This window comes from Dinoponera quadriceps, unplaced genomic scaffold (genome assembly GCF_001313825.1).
Source record: "Dinoponera quadriceps isolate SergipeBrazil2010 unplaced genomic scaffold, ASM131382v1 scaffold1070, whole genome shotgun sequence".
NCBI classification, from domain to species: domain Eukaryota; kingdom Metazoa; phylum Arthropoda; class Insecta; order Hymenoptera; family Formicidae; genus Dinoponera; species Dinoponera quadriceps.
In genome coordinates, this window is record NW_014555341.1 from 157602 (window position 1) to 175215 (window position 17614).

The 17614-nt window shown below is 44.8% G+C and overlaps 1 protein-coding gene across 3 annotated transcripts; it reads left to right on the forward strand.

Annotated features, from left to right (window-relative positions):
* The first annotated feature begins 1788 nt into the window (after nt 1-1788).
* LOC106743896 (protein bicaudal D) lies at nt 1789-17563 on the forward strand. 3 transcript variants are annotated; one of them, XM_014618177.1, is made up of 8 exons: nt 1789-2446; nt 3403-3543; nt 3632-4468; nt 5545-5691; nt 5939-5971; nt 6825-7254; nt 7518-7772; nt 8624-9019. In XM_014618177.1, the coding sequence occupies exons 1-8, from the start codon at nt 2237-2239 to the stop codon at nt 8713-8715; spliced, it is 2145 nt and encodes a 714-aa protein (XP_014473663.1). In that variant the 5' UTR covers nt 1789-2236; the 3' UTR covers nt 8716-9019. The 3 variants fall into 3 exon arrangements, with proteins under 3 accessions (XP_014473663.1, XP_014473661.1, XP_014473662.1); XM_014618175.1 differs by lacking the exon at nt 8624-9019 and adding an exon at nt 9828-17563 and having other exon boundaries at nt 1790-2446; XM_014618176.1 differs by lacking the exons at nt 5939-5971; nt 8624-9019 and adding an exon at nt 9828-17563 and having other exon boundaries at nt 1790-2446.
* The last annotated feature ends 51 nt before the right edge of the window (nt 17564-17614 follow it).

Here is a 17614-nt window from a genome sequence, read left to right on the forward strand (position 1 = left end):
AATTTAATTATAATCATATAGTTATATAGTTATTTTTTACACATGTACTCTTTCCAAACGTAATGCGACGCATTTGTAATTAAAGTATCATTTCGTTGGACTCAGTTTTTTTATGCTGACAACACAGTGAACTCTGTTCGTGCTAATAAAGCGACAAAATTCAACGGTACGGATGTATTCTTTCCATTGCTTGCAGCTCGTCGAAAATTCGGACGAGACTCACACGCCGACGGTCCGGCCGACGATCCGCTCGTTAAACGGAATTAAATACATAATGAATCGGCGAAAAATCCACAGGTTGGCCGGTCGGTCGCTCGCTCGCTCGCTCGCTGGTGAATTTCGCAGCTAATGATTTGCGCGATCACGTCGGTGTGTGTACGCTGAATGTACGTGTGTACCTGTGCGCGCGTGTATGGATCGCTAGAAGGCGAATTACGTAATCTCGCCGATACACGCATGCTCCTGCTCGCGTCCACGCAATCCGGTGTGTCATCGTAAATGCGTAATGGGCCCCGGTGAATATTAATCAGCAATTGCCCGCGTATCATCACATAGTGTGTACCTCACGGATATTCCGCACGCTCTCGTTCTCGCCGAAATTTATGCGCACAGCTGCGCGCAATTCCGCGTGCGTCATATCGGCGCGCGGCCTTGCGGATCGGATTGTAATTTCATGTCATTTTTCATAGTCTAACGACGGAATTTATAAATAACTACGTACGACACGACGCGAAACACGAATGTCGATATCCGCGTGTACCTCGACTCGGGGACCGCGACACTTCCTACGTGCGGTGTAAATATCGTTGGTTGTACACGGCAAGATACTTTCTGCGCTATAAGCGGTATCGAATTGCATGATTTTTTAACAACTAGCAATCGAAGAATACGCCATACAGGGTACAGAGTCTCAACCCTTCGTCTCAGGTGACATTTAAACACCTACGAATGATTACCTTCAGTGAGGGAGCTCGCTGAGGAAACATGAGCGCCCCGGTGCCTGGTGTTACCGGCAGGACGAGCGTTTTTTTAATTAATAATCAAAGATTGACGAAGAACGTGTACGTTTGAAAGTCGTTTGAGAGCCGAACGGCTGGTTTTAAATTACTTCGTACACGTTTCTTTTTTCCGGGTACTTGCGATGAATCTGTAACGATTAGTAAGCCGAATGAATGGAAGATATTTGCGAGTAGCGAAAAGAATTGTTTCATATTCGGAGGAAATGAAATATGAGAGGCTGATACGTAAACGCGATAAAATATATGCAGTATTGGAAAGTAAACGTTGCTTGTTTCAAGTATTTCGTAAGTTCGTGTATCCGTAAATATACAGAATGGGAGATTCGCCGATTAATATAATTAATTGAAGCAAATTTGTCTTTTGGAATGAAGCAAATGAACGAGTATTTGGTTCCTCCAACGACAAATATTTTCACATAATATTTCCTTTGTATTTTCATCCAAACATTGCAATGGTTGTCGCAATGAATTATTTAAAGGAAATAATACGTTAGAAAAATATTAAAGAACTTCTTTCGACGGAACGATATTTAATATACAATGAGGTAAATTTTCTTGTTGAAAACAAATATTTTCCCTAAATAACAACGGATTTTCCATCGAGCCACATGGGAGTACAGTTTCCCGTTTCCTTTTTCTCTGCGAATTTGCAAAGCCGCAAGAACCGTCCGGGGGCGCCGAGCGAGTGGCGCCGGCCCTGAGGTGTGCGCGCGCCTGGACGAGCGGAATACCGAAACGGGTTAAAAGGCCGAACGAACCGACGACTGCCGCGAACGCGGAACATGCATCCGGTCGTCCGCGCCCCCGCCGTCCACCGCGCGCCCCATCGTGGCCGCCGAATCGTCGTCGTCGTCGTCGCGCATCTGTCAAAATCGGCGAGTGGCTCGCACGCGGGTAGGATGTGAAAAGGCGCGGAGGTGGAGGAAGAGCCCGTGGAGAGGAGCGCGATAGCGGACGCGAGAACACACTCGTGCTGCCGCTGCTGTCCGGGCCCGACGCGATTACCGGAGGATGCGCTCGGGATGCGCTACCACCGCGGCGACCGGCGTCTGTAAGTTCCATTCGTGATAACGACGAGCCGCTGCAGCGCGACGAGCGGCCGGTGGGGGAGGAGGAGGGAACACGACGAGGGGTAACAACGCTCTCGGAGAAAGAGGGACATCGTCGTCTTCGTCCCCGTCGTCATCATCCCCGTCGAGCAGTCGACGCAGGCAGCAATGGCCGCCGCCGCCGTCAACGGGCTCGAGGAGCTGAGGACCGAGATCGAGCGGCTGTCGCGCGAGCTCGATTTAGCCTCCACCGAGAAGATACAGTCGGCGCAGTACGGGCTCGCGCTGCTCGAGGAGAAGTCGGCCCTGCAGCAACGATGCAACGACCTCGAGGCCCTCTACGAAAACACCAAGCACGAGCTGGAGATCACGCAGGAGGTTAGTGCGACGGGCCTTTCCGCAGCTGTCCGCCTCGACACGCCCGCCTACGCGGCGCGAAAGAGCGCTGGAGTGAGAGGGAATTTATCCTGACCTTGCGACACTTCTCTCTCCTTCTTTCTCTCTCTCTCTCTTTTTCTCTTTTTCGCGAGCGTTAATTAATGTTTAGTGGAGCACGCAGGGCACAGGGGAATTCGGAGCGGCGGAACGGCGGAGCGAAGTATCAAGTAGAAAGTTCGGGAGGAGTATCTGATTGTCTCTCCCGAATGGAATTTGGTCTGGAATTAGGTCTTGAAATGGGTACATAAGTGGTTGCGGGACCGGTCTTCTGGCAGGTGCACCGAATGAGCCATGGGTCTGAGGAATGTAGGCAGCGGAATGACTCATTCGCCGCATCCGTGTCGGCCGCTCAAGTCCCTTGCTTGTATTTGTGCAATTATCCAGTAAGCAAAGTGTCAGCAGTATACTGGCAGATTTGTAATAAATTCGTTCAAAATCCTGCAGCAGATCCATAAGTTTGTGTGCTGTCGACAGAGCTTGCTGACGTAACTCGACAGCAGATTGGCGGCGGAAACTGAACAAGATCTGTAGAGTGTTTCGTTTAAGTTTGAACAGAACGACAGATTTTACTCAGTTTCTGTTGTTAATGTTATCTGTCACCATATTCTGTTATCTTGTTTTCGTATCTCCGCCAATTAGCTGCCGGCAAACTTCACAGCAGGCACAGTGCGAGATCTGCTTCTGCAACTTTGGCTATCTGGGTATATTTAATTGTTTTGTCAAAGAATCCGCCTCAGAGACCCGGTGAAAGTGCATTTGTAGTTGAATTTACTCATGAAGTAAAATTCCAAGGAGTTATACTTGTGCCAAGCTCTGGACAATAGCTCTGGCTACCTTGTGTCACTTTTTGCACGCTCGCATGAGCGCGAATAAAATAGATTTCGTCGTTATTCTAGGCCCTCGCAAAGTTCCAGACCACCACGAAGCTGACCACAAAGAGCGGCATCGAGCAAGAAGAGAGCCTTCTCAACGAGAGCGCCGCTCGTGAAACCTCTCTGCAAACGCAGATCATAGAGCTAGAGAATGAAGCGAAACAGGTGTGTATCCGGTTAGCTGCCGTCGATCTCCGGATCGACACTGTATACGCAACGTTTCCTCTGTGACCTGTCGAATCTCTCCCCTCAGTTGCGTCACGAATTGGAACGCGTGGAGGCGGAACGCGACCACGCTCTGCAGGAGCGCGAGGAGGTCGGCAAGGACCACCAGCAGGCGGAGACGGAGCGCAAGTCGCTACGGACGGAATTGCGGGAATGCAGGTTCCGCGAGACCCGCCTCCTCCAGGATTACTCCGAGCTGGAGGATGAGAACATCTCACTGCAGAAGCAGGTGTCCGGTCTGCGCTCCAGTCAGGTGGAATTCGAAGGTGCCAAACACGAGATCCGCAGATTGACGGAGGAGGTCGAGCTGTTCAACAGCCAGGTGGAGGAGCTGACGAACCTGAAGAAGATAGCGGAGAAGCAGATGGAGGAGGCGTTGGAGTCTCTGCAGGCCGAGCGCGAGGCCAAGTACGCCCTGAAGAAGGAGCTGGACCAGCGGATCAACAGCGAGTCAATCTACAACCTCAGCAACCTCGCGCTTTCGATCCGCGGCATCACGGAGGATCAGACGATATGCAGCGACGGCGAGGACGACTCGCCGGCCCTGCGCAGAATCGAGGCGGACCTGAAGACGCAAGAGCCCGGCACCTCCGCGACCGACAAGCAGGTCGACTTGTTCTCCGAGATCCATCTGAACGAGCTGAAGAAGCTGGAGAAGCAGCTGGAGCTCGCGGAGACCGAGAAGGCTCATCTGATGCAGAACCTACGCGAGTCGCAGTACGCGGTCGAGAAGAGCCAGGGCGAGCTGCAGACCTTCGTCGCGCGGATAGTGCAGCTGGCGGCGCACGTGCAATCGTTGCATCATCTTCACTCCAAGCTGCCCGAGAAGCAGAGCGAAGAAACGACGTTGGACAAACTCAATCAGGTATGCTATATCATTCTCTGGATCGGGAATTGTACGATTTTCAGCTTTACACAGTCAAAGTCAAACCCGTGTCATAATTAGAGCCATTGTGGCCCATCCTTCTAATTAGAATTACTTATACGTCGTTGTAACATGTCGTAAAGGACATTTGACGATAGCGTAAACGTAACTGTAAGTGGCTGTAAAGTGCCGTAAAACGCAGTTGTAAACTACTGCTACTACCGGTCGTGTGTTGCAAAAGATAGTTGGCACTTTCTCTCACGGCTACGACAGCGTAAGACACAAGAGCCAACTAATCAGAGTGTTGTTATGGAAATGATGTGATGATAACTGCATTATGATTGATCGTCGTAATCAAGTTACGACATATCTTTACTCGTGTGTAGATTAAACTGTCGTACAACGTTCACTATTACTATTATTCCCACAATCCTACGTCTATGTTTACGCTATTGAGAACGGCCTTAGAAATGAAAATCGTGCAATTCCCCGTCTAGGGAATCCTATTGCATACGTGACACCGACTGTACGTGGATTAAGGCTAATCGGAGTTAATAATGTGTGAGAGACGAATTACATGCGATGACTTGCATTTTGTATTATCCGTATGAAACATTACTCTAACGACACTTTGTTATCACGAAGAGATCTAATACGAGCCTTTCAGAGCCTAATTGTGGCTGCTGTAGCAATTAATATATAACATACTTTTAAACGACATGGTTTTTTATTTGTGCGCGAGTAGAAGAAAATGTTCTGAAGGAGAGCCGGACGCAACAATATTATTTTTAGAATAGTTAATATTAATCGCTGGGAAAAATACATGTTAATCTCGTGTGTTTGACGTACGTCCGAATCTTTTATTCAGCAATGTGGAGAATTTGCCACAGTCAATGTTAATATTAATGCATCTTCCCACGATTAATATTAACTGTATTAATATTTATAGGCTAGTAGAACATCCATGCTTAGGGTATTGTTGGCCTGAATTATTCTTCTTTGGTGAAACGAAGCAGAGCCGTTGTTACGAAATATCATTTTTAATTCGGCGCACTTGGTCATATTTTTTTTCATAGGCTATCGTGCAATATCATCAATGGAGTACTATGTCCGCTCGCGAGATCACCCAATTGCAGAAAGACCTAGCGGAGCTGGAGAACGGCTTGGCCGTGTCCGACTCGACGCAGCAGCTGAGAACGGAGTTGACGAATCTGAGAAATAAGGTACGAGCTCTTCATCGTCCTTCATCGCGCGCTTTCTCGGAGATACATTAGCGTCGGCATTGTCGCGACGTCGTGACGAAGGGCAGAAGCGCGTGTTTAAACGACTGTTGTAAGACGTAGAGAGAAACGAAAGAGTAAGAAAACGAGAGTTCGGTAATGGCGAGAATATAAATGTGTGATGTGCGACTGGCGCCAAAACGTGCAATGCAAAATTCGGTTACCTTGAATGGAAATTGTGGCGTTTCAGATACCCGAGTCAGAGAAGAGCCTTCGAGAAAAGGTTGGAACGTGTGGTCCCCTTGACGTATTTACCGAATTATTCAATAACAATTTGTCTTGTTGGCTCCTCTAATGATCCGTACAGATTCTCGCTTTTCAGTGTCCTAACAAAACCACCATTTATACCACGTGTATCGCTTCCTTCTGATATACTTCTTCATACATTTCTTAACCATACACGTTTCCGAAGCTACTGACGAATTCACCATCGTTCCATTGTATGTTGGATTCACGTGTGAGAATATTATTCTTACCCGGAGGGGGGAGACAGCTCTTCCCGTAACACGCGCCTTTTATTCTCACACGCGGATCGCCCTCTCGCATTAGCATCTGAACGAGTGAACATCATCGTGTTAGCCGTCGTTTGAAAGGAACGACGTGTACGGATCGTAATACCGCTATGCACCGTGGCTTTCTCAGAAACCGAATGCGCTTAGGAACAAGAAGTATTCTCTCTCTCTCTCTCTATCTCTCTCTCTCTCTCTCTTTCTCTCACAGAATTGACATCGCTCTCCTCCTTGTTATAAATTTCGTGCGCATCTAACGTAGCATGTCGGAGCTCGCCGAGCCTGTTTTGCACGATGCTCAAGACAAGAGAAATCGTATACGATGCCTCGCGCCCACGATTCTCGCGGATTTTACCGTAGTCTCACTTACAGAGAACCGTGTATATTCTGTCCTAAAAAATAATACTACCACCACCACCACCACCCGAGTTTTGCAAACTCGCCTTGCGAATAAACTTCCGACAAACACGCAGTATCGAGCAAAGCGAACCTAATGCATCCGTTGCGACTGGTATCGCGCCCTCTCGTTCGCGATGATTGACGAATGCCCCGGTTCCTTCGTTTCAGCTCTTGGACACGGAGCAGAGGAGCATGCAGCTCGAGTCGGACGTGTCCACCCTGTCGAAACTCACCGCCGAGGCGGGTGGTTTCCTCGATTCCGCTCAGAACGACCTGCAGAATCTCTCGGAGGAGCTCGCGCAACTTTACCACCACGTCTGCACGGTCAACGGCGAGACGCCCTCGAGGGTGGTGTTGGACCACGAGAAGATCGTGCCCGAGAAGGAGGAGGAGAGCAGCAAGATGGACTGGTGCCGGACCTTGTTCAAGACCGACATCAAGATCAAGGATCTGGAGAGTCTCGGCAAGGCAAAGGAGATCGCGAAACATATAGAGACGGCGATGGACCAAATCAAGCATCTCAGGAGCTCCGTAGAGCACACGATCGAACTGTCGAACGTCAAAGGAATGCAGTCCAATGTCTGCAACGTTTGCGAGGGTGAGTGCATGTATTAACCGCCTAAAAGTATTCTGGTCTTGCATTGCAGAGACAAGTCTTATTTTGCGATCTCGTCATACAGATCAGTGTTCGGAATCACTTTCAAAGATCGCAACGATGGTCGAAAGTGCAACTGATTCTGAGCACTGATGTAGGTAGACAGTTAATTTCCACATCAACGGTTTAACAGTTCTTCAAGCTCGTTTAATTGTCAGGTTGCAACAGTTAAATTTTCAAACTAAATTTCTTTAATCTCTTTACAGCTTCTGTCAACGAAAACAAGGCGGAGGTGACAGACCTTCAAGAGCAAGTCATCAGGTTAAAGGCCTTGTTGTCCGCTAAGCGGGAACAGATCGCCACGTTAAGAACGGTACTCAAATCAAACAAGAATACGGCGGAGGTAGCGTTGACGAATTTGAAGAGCAAATATGAGAACGAGAAGAGTATCGTGAACGAGACGATGCTCAAACTGAGGAACGAGCTGAGGATGCTGAAGGAAAATGCCGCGACGTTTTCAAGTGGGTATCTTACTTTTGCACCTCTCGTTCTGCCTTCGCCTTTCACAACCCGAATTCTTTAATCTCGCAAAAAGCTGCCTGTGATCAAGAGAACAGATTACGTTGAAATAGCTGATGGTTGCAGGCATGGGAGCGGCTCACTTTTCTCATTTTTCTTTGCTTATTTAGAAACACCCTGTTTTTCTCACTTTTAAGAAAAACCTCACTTTTCTCTTTTTTTTTTCTAATAAATTTGAGCCCTTTTAAAAAAAAAATTTATCGTAAGATTTAATGTTCAATAATTCTAGCTTCTTTAAAAGCAAAACAAAGATTCAAAGAAAATAGAAAATAACATACAATGAGAGATTTCTACAACACAATGTTTATAAAGTGAAGAACTGATTTTATTTTTAAGTTGTTTTATATAGAAAATAAATTTCAGGTTTTACATATCATGTAACTTCTTTTATTTCCCAAAATTCAAATTTTGTTCATCACTGATAGTTTTCATTGTAAGGCTAGTGATTTAGTCTTTTAAAGGAATAGTATAATAGATAAACAATTTTATTTTTAACATATAAATCACTTGAAAAAGACTCGTTTTTTAATTGTTTTTATTTTTAAAGTTGACTCACTATTTTCTTATTTTTTCAAGAATAAAACTCACTTTTCTCGCTATTTTTGACAACTAAACCACTCCCATGCCCGTAGTTGCCCCGTGAATCTCCGTTGAGCCGTTTCCGTTTTGCAAGATCATTCTATAAGACTCACAGTTTGTCAGTGAAATTCAATAATTTAACTCTGTTTTTTTCCGTTTTGTTCTCCTAACACATGCCTACTAACTCGGCCATTAAAAATGCTCTCACTCTCAGCTATTATGAGTGCTCTGCTGTTAATCCTCTGGGGTGCCACGGTCGATTTTTCAAACGCCCTCGTCCTATGCCATAATTATTGCATCGCATAAGAATAATCCACATGACATTTCGCTTTTAAGACCTATCCAGACAAACTTTCATATTGTATATACATGAGAAGATCAATCAGTCATGATCCGTACGGCATAAGGATATCTTCTACATTAGACACATGATTGGTCAATTTCCTTGTGCATATGCATTATGTGACTATATTATCTGAATAGACCTTTAAAGAGGTTGTAAGGGTCAGTGTTGTATTTTTAGTGGCGTATCAGGAGAGCTACTCATAAATTTAATATTTTTGCTTATTAAGTAAAATTACGTTTCTATACCTAAATAATAAATGTTAATTTAAAGCGAAGTATATATATATATGTTTATATATAGTATTACAAACTCGAAAATATTATTTTTTTCTTTTTCTCAATAATGCTGTATTTATGCATCAGTTAATCTAATAGAAATGCACAGATAACAGATAATAATGGTATATAAATGTTTAAATATGTGCATATGTATATATATTTCGAGTATCGCTTTAAGTTATGAACTTTACTGCTATGTGTTCAAAACAAAATGGTCAGTAATTCTGAAACTTGCTTATATCTGCATATCACAGTATTTCTTAATATTACAATATTTCTCATCAAAATGTTATTTTTAATTTAGAAGATATTAAAGATAGAAGTTAAAAATCACAGGCTAATCTCAAGGAATACGTGTAAAAAGTATCAACTTTAATTGCAAGTATCTCAGCTCTCGAAAAATCGATCTTTTTCTAACCACATGAGCAGTTAGATGATACTTCAATGTATACAACATAATGCAAGTTTCATCGAATTCTTGTCGACCTCACTTCGCCTTACAATCTCCTTAAAGCGCAACTAGTCGAATATCATCGTGTTTTGGAATAAGATGCATCGATGTACCTGGTTTCGGATGCTTGGTGCGCATTCTGCCATACTTCTGCCATAACTTCACGCTGCCCAAGTACATTTATTAGACTTAACAGTGTCCAACGGCGCATCGCGATGCCTGGTTTCCCGCTCGGTCCTCCATCCGCGGGGAAATGCGGCACGCTACTTGGTGTGCGCGTTTTGACTTTGTCGCTCGCTTATCTCTACATCGTGTTAAACCCCGCTAACCATCCGCTCTCCAGGTCTGCGTGCGATGTTCGCCGCACGCTGCGAAGAGTACGTGACGCAAGTCGACGAGCTTCAACGGCAGCTCGCCGTGGCGGAGGACGACCGGAAGACGCTGAACCAGCTACTGCGTCTGGCAGTGCAGCAGAAGCTCGGTCTCACCATGAAGCTGGAGGAGCTGGAGGTCGACCGGGAGCTGCGCAACACGAGGCGGCACGCCGCCGGGGCGAACGGCCGCGGTAGGCCGCGACTGTCGCAACAGACGAACCGTCCCCACTTAGGCAGAGACTTCTTCTAGAAAATGATGAAGATGTGGAGCAAGATATTCTGAGAGAAGCGAGGATTTTGAAACTTTTCGAATTTTTCTACTGCTCGTTGCCGCGATTCTCGTGGGCTTAGGGGACTCTAGTGAGTATACAATTGACTTCTCCTTCGTTTAAGAATCAGGCCTGACGCCGTCCGTCTCGTCTCGTAGATACGCACGTGATATCGACGACGTATCTTTGCGACAGAGACGGACGGACGGACGGACGGCCGGTTGAGCGATTGAGATAGAAGGAAGAGAGAAGAGAGAACGAAGGAAAATTATGACGCCGTCCTCATTATAATCGGGAGAGAAAATCGCGCTCGGTGAACGAAGGGGGAAGGGGGGGGGGGTAAGAAAAGACGTTTCTCGAAGGCTGCGGAAATGAAGTTTGAATTTCATGCCCGTGAATTTTGCTCCATATCATAGAGTCTCTTCGGGGAGAGCTCTGCCTTGTGTTACCACTATTGTTAATAGAGGAATCTAAAGAAGAGGTGTAGGACAAAGAAAGAGGAAGACTTCGTTCAGAGGGGACGAGCCCGCTCTCCCGCGGGCTCTCGCCACTCGCGAGAACTTTTTAACGAATTCTACTACGTTCTCCAGTTGCGCAACACATTGTGTCAGCGCCGTGTCCTTCGCAATGCCGTTGAGTGCGAAGTATAACGTGCGATTGTTCGATCCGTTCTCGGTTTTCTGTTCGTTTTATTTTTGTTTTTTTTTTTTTACCGTACAGAGGTAACACTCTGCGTTCGGAGGTCGATCCGAGGGCTCGTCGAGGGCTCACCGAGGGCTCGCCGAGGGCTCTCACCAAAGGCTATATCGCTTTGGCGCACGCTTAATTTATTAATGCTTCGTGTTTCCTAATAACGATTCCTCGCCGTCACGACTTCGCGGGATATTCCGTTGACGATGTGCGGCGCGCAACGACCGCGCGTGGATGCTTTCTCATACATACGTTGTAGAGGAGAAGGAGGAGGGAGAGAAAGAGAAGGGGAACGCACGACGAAAGGGGCGTGTACCGTTTGTAGGTAGGTAGTTAGAATGACGAGGAGGAATTTTACATTGCATACCATAGAGACAATATCGATATCGCGCGTGACACAGTAGCGTTTATAATCAAAGTAGCGGAACGGAATGTCAAGTAGTAAGACAAGTAGACTCGGGGGAGTCTTTTATTATTGTACCGGTAGCCGAGTAACAGGACGTAGGGACCCATCTTCCAAATAGAGCCTCTCTCAGGTCAACCCCGGTAATTTATAAATACGCCGACGCAAAAACGATACACCCGGACGCATCGAATCAGCGCTTCACGCTCGCTTATTTCGCCCGGCGATTTTCCGACGAACGGTTGTCTCACGCGTCGCTTGCTGTCTTTTAGGCTGGGTCTACAATAGGTGTAGTGAGTTTTCGATCTTTTGCTCTAAGCGCTAAATCTCTCTTCTAACAAAGGGCGATTCCAGCGCTACCAGACGTCGCAATTCCTAAGGTTTAAACTTTATCACGACTTTCGGATGTTACGTTGCATTTTGTCGCGTCTCAGGCAGAACGATTTTCTAAAAGAGTTCTTAAAGCGCCTGAAAGATATCATAAAATAGGACGTCTTCGAGAACTTTTAGATATTCGTCCTACCTAGATTAAAGCAAAAGGTTTACCACACCTGTAGATTCAGTTTTAAAATGCCATGACACACAGGAAAACATAAGCAGTGAGACTTAAGAAAATTTAAAGACGTAAGAAAATTTACCAATAGCAGTCGATTGTTCTTCTCACAGTCGACGAATAATCGACTGCAATTGGTAAATTTTCTCGCCGCTTAAATTTAATTTTACTTCTTTAATTTTACTTCTTACCTTTTTCTGTGTGCCTTGGGACGATTATCGTCGGGGATCGGTGCTCGTTATCGCAATTCCGCTGTTAACTTCGTGGGGGGAGGGGGGGGGGCTCCGGTTGTTTATGTCACCGAGGGGAGTTCGAATCGGGCCGGAACGTTCGGATGTCATCCACACGGTGATGTGACCCTCGTGGCTCCTCATTTCGCTCGTCCGACTTTGTACCTATAGGATCCTTTACCATCCTTTCTTCTCGGATACCTCGTTCTTTCCTCCACAATCTAATAACGCAGCGGCCTATTAGTGGTCCACTATCACTTTTATTGACTTCTAGCGGCAGCTAGGTTTGCACATGCACCGTTTTTATTAGGTTAAATTACTGCAATGATAATTAAAAGTGTATTAGAGATGCAGCTATTTCTTAGCGCAGCCTTTTATCATTTGTTACGACCATTTATCTAGATGTGTACGTGTTTTCTTTTTATCGGCAAAACACATCGCAAAGCACTTCGACTTTAACGACGTTTGTTCGAGAGTGACGACCGCCGGCCTCGTGCGCCTCGCGCGCCTCGCGCGAGGTCGCGAATATCTTGGTTTTTGAAAAAGGCCGCGCACGAAAAGTAAGGAGAACTATGATTATTGGAGGTTTTATCGGTTATCGTTGTCTCGTATTTTTGTGCAAGTGTAAACGTGATATATGTGCTCATTACGTGCGTATTACGCAGGGTGCTCTTTTACTTTAGTGTTCTCTGCACATACGTCGTGCACGTGTTTCTCCAGAGTATTTTACATTTATATCTATAACTTATAGCTCGTCATATTGCAGAAAGCAGTCATTCCAATAGGAGCAATTATGAATGTAATCGATGCTCGACTTTTCACGATTATCACGCACCGATTGTACATCACTATTTCACCAATCAATGTATTCATTATTATTACTATTATTATTATTAACGCTTATTATTACTGTTGAAGTGCATACATTTAAAATGCATTGAACGTAAAAGAGCGTCCTGCACATATGAACTTATATACACAGTTTGATCATGTCATAGATTGTCTACAATCAAATTTGTTACTATGGCTCTATTGCTATTATCTTTTTATTATTATTATTATTATTATTATTATTATTATATTACTATTTTTATTATCATTATTAATATTGCCTGTCGACTTCGTCGCTCATATTGAGACGAATATCTAAAGAGAATTTATCGATCGTTCATCAATCAATGTATAAATTGATTGATCAGTTGTCGCTATTATTATATCTATATCGTGTAATTATAGCGTCATCTGTGTCTACAACGCGTGTCGCGAATAGGGATCCTGTTTCCCGTTTTATACGATCCAAACCCCCGTCGATCACGAGATTCTGCTCGCGTTTAAAATAAAGCGATTTTCTCCGATCCTTTTGTTTCGCTTACGAGTTCCATCTCTCGTTATCGAATTTTATCTCTCCGCTGCGTTGTTCAAGTTTAAAACGATGGCAAACCGATCAGCGAGATCATCGGTTTATCGAGAGCCATTTGCACCGACGTGTAATCTGTAATTGATTTGTCGCAAGGATCTAATCTTGCTTGCAGATTTTCTGCCTCAATGTAGATGGAGAAAAGATGTTCTTAATTGTCAAATTACGCCGATGCGCGTTGGTGCAATCGTCTCTGAACAGTATAGCGCGAGCTGTAGATTTTATTCGATCTAATCTAAAGTCAACCATCGACAGGAGGAGAGAAAGAAAATGGAGCGGGGAATTCTGCGAGATTCGCGCGCATTTAGACACAGGTCGAGCTAATTTGTGTCCACAAACCGAGCCAGTCTCAGACCACCGTCCCTTCCCTTCTCACTTCGCACCACCGTCGGGAAGGAGAGCCGGGCAATGAAAGATTCTTCCGTTAACTCAAGGATCACTATCCTCACGTATTTTTCATGAGAAACTTCGTCCTCGACTCTTACCTAGCCGTCCGCGCCGCTCGACGCGATTGGAGACGCCGCTCTATCGGAGATTAATCGGAGGACAAATTTTCATTGTAATTAACAGTGGCGACGACGGCGACGACAGCCGATAATTGTGATTTAGGGATACACGTAATTGTCGGCGCTCGACGACAATGGTTGCGTTCGGCGAACACGACGGTTGTACAACTGTTGAGCAATAATTATCTCTATGATATTGGTGTACAATTTTTAGATCTGCCGATCATATCCATTTTCCGAAGTCGATAAGACTCGACTATCCCAGTAAGCAAAATGTTAGCAGTATTCTGATGGAAATATTTTGCTGAAAGTACCATGAAAGTACGGTGAAAAGTGAAATTATTGAAAAAATGACTGAATAAGTATATTTCTATATGAATCATAATTTTCCTTATGAAATTTAATGTAATACTATGATATATAAGGAAAGTTAAATTATACTGTTAAAAGTGATAAAAAAATGTTTGAAATATTAAGTATCATGAAGTTTACTGAATTTTTACTGAAATATTGGTGGAATTGTAATGAAATAGGGTCAATTAGGAGAGAATTCCAAACACATTTCAATAAAATTTTATTGTAGCTTTAATAAAATCTTTCCATCAGAATATGCCGCCGGCAGATTGGCAGTAGATTCGATCAAAATACCGTGGTAGATTCTGTGCGCTGAAAGAAGGATTTGGTAACAATTACCAAGATTTTTTCATTAAACTTTGGTTACTGCAACCAAACCATTTAATTAAGACTAAATCTTTAGCCAAGTCTTGATAATTGTTATCGAATTTAAATATATTTGAATGGTGACGAAACGACAGATCCTGCTCGACCGCTTCTGTCGTCAACTTGTCATCGTACTCTATGAGCAGATTTTGCCATATTTCTGCTAACAATCTGCCGACAAAATTGACAGCAGACACTGCGCAAAATCTGATCTTCAGGTTTGACTACCCCTGTATCGTATTCGCCGGACGCAGCCAATATATAACAGTAAAAGCTCGAACGATTCTCCGTGACAGATTCTTCGAAACTGTGAAAAATGATTTCGCCGCGGTGATACAAGCTGTATGTGCAATTTCGTCACAGCGTGAGCTTTTCGTTTCGACAACGGCGCGCAGTTCCTCCGAAACCCGTCGTCGCCGCGGATCGGCGCGTCGTCCAGTCGCGGAGGCGCACAGCTTCGACAACTTCTGCCAAAAATATTCTGTCCTCTCGGAGGGGCCGCGGCTCCTCCCGTATATTTAGCGTCCTTCACAAAGTTCCTCCGCGTTCGCGAGAAGTTTAGAAGCCGTAAGTTCGGCGCCGTGAATTTCTCTATTTACACCTATATTTCTCTCGCCGACTGTTGTCCCGAAACGCTCCCGCGGGAGAGAAACCTCCTGTCTTCTCCTGCGCCTCGAAATTCTCACTGTTCGCGTGTCGTAAGGCTCGCTCAATGATTCCCGCGTCTTCGTGCCGATCGTTTCTCGACCGGCCGAGTTTCTCGATGTCCGAGCTGTTCACACCGAATCTCCCGATGTGAATTATATTTTTTATGGAGAAAACTGTCTTTCTCGGAAAATTCAGGGGGGGGAGCCTTCAGTCCCTGTGTACTACGAATTATACTTGTCGGTTGTACGTGCTTCAGAAAGCTAGAGCATGTTCGCCAAGCTACAGAGAAAGAAAGAAGACCGAGCGACCCCGGGACCGAGCTGAAAGAAAGAAGCAGTCTCGAGAGGAATAATATTCGGGATCTGCCCGTGGTTGTGAAGGGTATTGTGGTAAACCCCGAGGGTCATCGGGACGGCGGGCAGGTTTGCTCAAGGCTTCCACAAAAACTCTCATTGCGTCCCGCCCGGTGACGTTTCCGACGTTGGTGCGTTTAGATCACAATACGTGAGACTAGGAGTTAAAAAAAAAAGAAAAAAGATAGAGAGAAAGAGAGAGAGAGAGAGAGAGAGGAGACTCGAGTAACGAGTCGATTAGTTGTAAACGGCGTAGGCTAAGAGATCGATCGAAACTGCGTAACACGCGTGCTGAAGGAGTTACTTTGGCCAAGAGGAGGAGGAGGAGGAAGACTCGGAGGAGCGAGGGAGAGAGAGAGAGAGAGAGAGAGAGAGAGAGAACTTGAATGTAATTTGTGACGACGCGAGCGTGCGAGACGTCCCGACGACGTAGCGTGTGTTGCACTTCGACCGGGTCCATGTCACACCTTGTACGCGAGATATTTTTACACTTTCGTCGTTTCCACTCAGTCATCACGAGTCACGTCAAGAAATAACGTTCTTATTTCTTTTCATATTTCACGCGATGATAATCGAGACGGCGTCGTGTTAGCGTCGTTGTGCGAACTCGCGCGTGAATTCGACGTTAGCAACGTCGAGCGAGCGGCTTCTAATTGGCGATGTAACATATTATTGGGTGCTTAAGATTATCTGTTCAACGAGACATGCGATGAAATACGAGAGAAAGAGAGAGAGAGAGAGAGAGAGCGTGTTAGCTATTTTGAAAAGATTCGCGAAATAACGCAACTTCGCGGTCGCCGTCTCGATTGTCGGGCATTCCTTGAATCAAATCACTTCGTCGGGAGCAATGTCGATTCTTCAGCGTATCATATCGATGTCGTAAACGGTATCAGGCGTTGATTACGTATTATCCGGTATATTTTCTAATGCTGAATACACGTAGCTCAATTGTAACTCGACAGCCGCAAACCAGTCAGTTTCCCGATCAGTTTTTTCCTGGATCTAGGTGTAACCTTACGTAGTTGTAACATTTACATAAACCTACGCGATAATTTCCTTAATTAATGTAGACATAGATTGTTCGATATTTGATGTTGGATAATAGTTACGACCAGCATAGAGGGATGTGATACTTGACGAATTACTGGCGAGATCTTTTTTGAGTTCGGTAACTCTCATGCGTTGTTTCTCCGATTTAAAGAAAAAAAAGCCGAAAAGAGAAAATGGAAGCCTTTATCACACACAAAGCGAGATTCGACGACTTGGCTTTGCCTCGTGCTCGAGCATGGACCCAGAAAATTGTACATATTGTAAATGCACTTCTAGCGTTACGGCATTATACATACATTATGTAAAACGTACCAATTACATCGCGGAGATTAGCGAACGATTTATAACGTGCATATATATATATATATATTGTTTGTTATATATATATATATATATATTAAACAATTTATATATATTATATATATTAAACAAACGTCAACGAGCGTATTATATTTTCTCCGTAGCCGTATAGATCATTAATCGTTAATGTAGCGAAGAGAGTGAGAGAGAGGAAAGGAAAAGAAAGAAATCCCGAAACTAGCCGCCGTTCGTAGCAAAACCTCGTGATTCTTCTACGTTTATTGAGAATTGATTGATCGGAGCGGTGGCGCGCAGCCAGTCGTGTTAAATTAGATCGGACGTAGGCAGTTAAGTAGATGTTCAGTCAGTGATATATTATTTGGAAGGAAATATTTAAAAAAAGAATCGCAAAAAAGGCAAAAAAAGATGAGAGGAAGTGAAGACAAGGTGCGTATTCAAGCCACATTCGTGGTACCTGGCGTTGACGTTATTAAACCGATGGTACACTATACGTAGTAAAGATTCTTTTTGTAACATAAAACGAAATATAATCATTTGTAACAGGACAGCGACTGCAAATCAATCTTCTCCGTGTTCGTTAATCATTATTATTGTAC